The sequence below is a fragment of the Phytophthora parasitica genome, assembly GCF_000247585.1.
Source record: "Phytophthora parasitica INRA-310 unplaced genomic scaffold supercont2.105, whole genome shotgun sequence".
Classification (NCBI taxonomy): Eukaryota; Oomycota; class Peronosporomycetes; order Peronosporales; family Peronosporaceae; genus Phytophthora; species Phytophthora nicotianae.
In genome coordinates this window covers 61775-63795 of record NW_008649091.1, presented here as the reverse complement: position 1 = coordinate 63795, position 2021 = coordinate 61775, and the positions used below count along the sequence as shown (strand labels likewise).

The following is a 2021-nucleotide window of genomic DNA, read 5'->3' as shown; positions in this document are numbered from 1 at the left end:
AAAAAAAGTACTCGTCATACTCGGGAATAGAGATCCATCGTACTTCACCGTCATCACTCGAGTCTCATGGTCCTCTTCCGGCTGGACGTAGCTCGAAGTCGAGCACGTACTGTCCCGTCTTGTTGCCTCCGTCGTCTTCGAGTTTTTACCAACTTGCCACTCGACTCTGCCCACTCGACCTCATGCTCCACTGCATTTCGACATCGCTTTGCACTTGTCGTAGCTGTTGCTGCCTGCACTGAAGCCGCCGTTGCTCTTTCATCCGCCCAAACATTTTGTCCTCCACACACTGGTCGTTATGTTCAAATCTGCTGTAGCCTTCTGCAGTAGCTCCACTTCTGGATGATAGGTCGTAAGAAAACTAGCATGAGCTATAAATTCTTCCGGCTCTGCGCTCTGATCTTTTCGTCCCACCACGTAGTTATCGTGCCCTGTAGGCTCTATAATTCTCAGCAGTCCTATCCACATGTGAACCAACTTTGTAGCTGTCAGCTCAATTGGCGGCTGGAACATCCAGAACCTGTCTCCTGTCTTGAATGTCCTCGTCTCTTTTGCACGCCTATTGTAATACCGAGCTTGACACTCTTGTTCTCGTCGTCTTGATCGGTCTGCACATTCATGACTGCTTCGCATTGCTGCTAACAACTTCACATGATACTCCGTTAAAATGCCTGCCGCACTCACGCTCGCATTTCTCAACAGTTCATTTGGCGACATGGCCACCGTCGAGTGTCTACCGGCATATACAGCGAAATCAACCCAGGTGCCCCAATCGTTCTGATCCCCAGTCGCAGTCTTTCTATGTCCTGTGGAACCTCTCCACGATGCCGATCGTCTGTATCAAATTTGGATCGGGGTTAATCTGTTATGCCTGCAGAAGCGTCACTAACCTCTTAATCACAAGCCCCGTTAGATTTGGTGCCCCATCAGCTAGTAATTCGCGAAACGCTCCAAACTTTAATATCGTATTCTCATAATAAACTTTGGCGCGTTTACTGCTTTATTTTGTCCAACTCTTGTACCTACTGCATACTTTGCGACGTTTTCCTCTGTGGCAATTGTGTATCTTTGTCTTCCTTCAGTTTGCGGAAGTAATTCTGTTATACCCAATGTCCACGTCTCTACCTCATAAGCTTTGCAATGGCGGATTCACCTCTCTCGGCCGGGATTGCCGACTCCCGCACTCTTGGCATCCTGGCACTCATCGCTTCACTTCACGTTGTAAGTCTGACTGCCAATACAACTGGTCAATGCGGGTACACGTGTGAGGTGCATCTCGTCACGCGCTAGCTGCTGGGCTTCCACCAGTCGTTGCTTTGCCTCACGTGTCCTTGGTATCAACACTTCGCTTGTACTTTTCCGTGTTGCGACCCACCATCGTGTAGTCGTCCTACTTTCCTTGGCATCTCTTCCGTCACCATCGCGTTTTGTGATACCTCGCTGCGCTCTTCGTCCGTGGCGTTGTTCATCGGTGTCTCCACCGCCGACTCGCCATCTACGTACTCTTTGTCCTTGGTTGTCATGATTCTTGGTGCTGCCGTCGCTCCGACTGTGCAATCGCCTTCTTCAATTGTGACCCCGCCTCTGAGGCTCCACGTGATTGCTGATAACAGCTGTACACACTCGTGAACGGAGTGACGGGGGAGGTTGAAGGCGACATCAGCCGATGTGAATGCTCTGGTAGAGCTGGACGAGATGTCCGTCGCCGAGTTTGGCGAGGCCTTGAAGGCAGGCGGCTTAGCCGAAGTGGTCTTGATAAGACCTGAGGAGGAGTTGAACTCCCTTCTGCCGTTGCGCACATCATTGACATTTCAGCTTGTTCTTTCAACGACCTCTGTTGATTTTCCATCAGCTCCACCTTTCTTTTTGCTATCTGGAGCTGCTCTTTTAGGATTTCCACTTGTGCCATAGTTGCCGCGGCCAATTCGCGTTGCGAGTGCATTATAGCTTTGTCGACTTGTCCTTCTAAGTGATGCTGCTTCGCTTTCTTTTTCCCAGCGGACGCAGGACGTGCAAAAGAC

General features: G+C 50.4%; 1 protein-coding gene across 1 annotated transcript; it reads right to left on the bottom strand.

Moving 5' to 3' along the window:
- Positions 1-1337: 1337 nt before the first annotated feature.
- Positions 1338-1523, bottom strand: PPTG_24525 (hypothetical protein; the record flags this gene model as incomplete). Its single annotated transcript, XM_008917553.1, has 1 exon — positions 1338-1523. The coding sequence occupies one exon, from the start codon at positions 1521-1523 to the stop codon at positions 1338-1340; it is 186 nt and encodes a 61-aa protein (XP_008915801.1).
- Between the last annotated feature and the right edge of the window lie 498 nt (positions 1524-2021).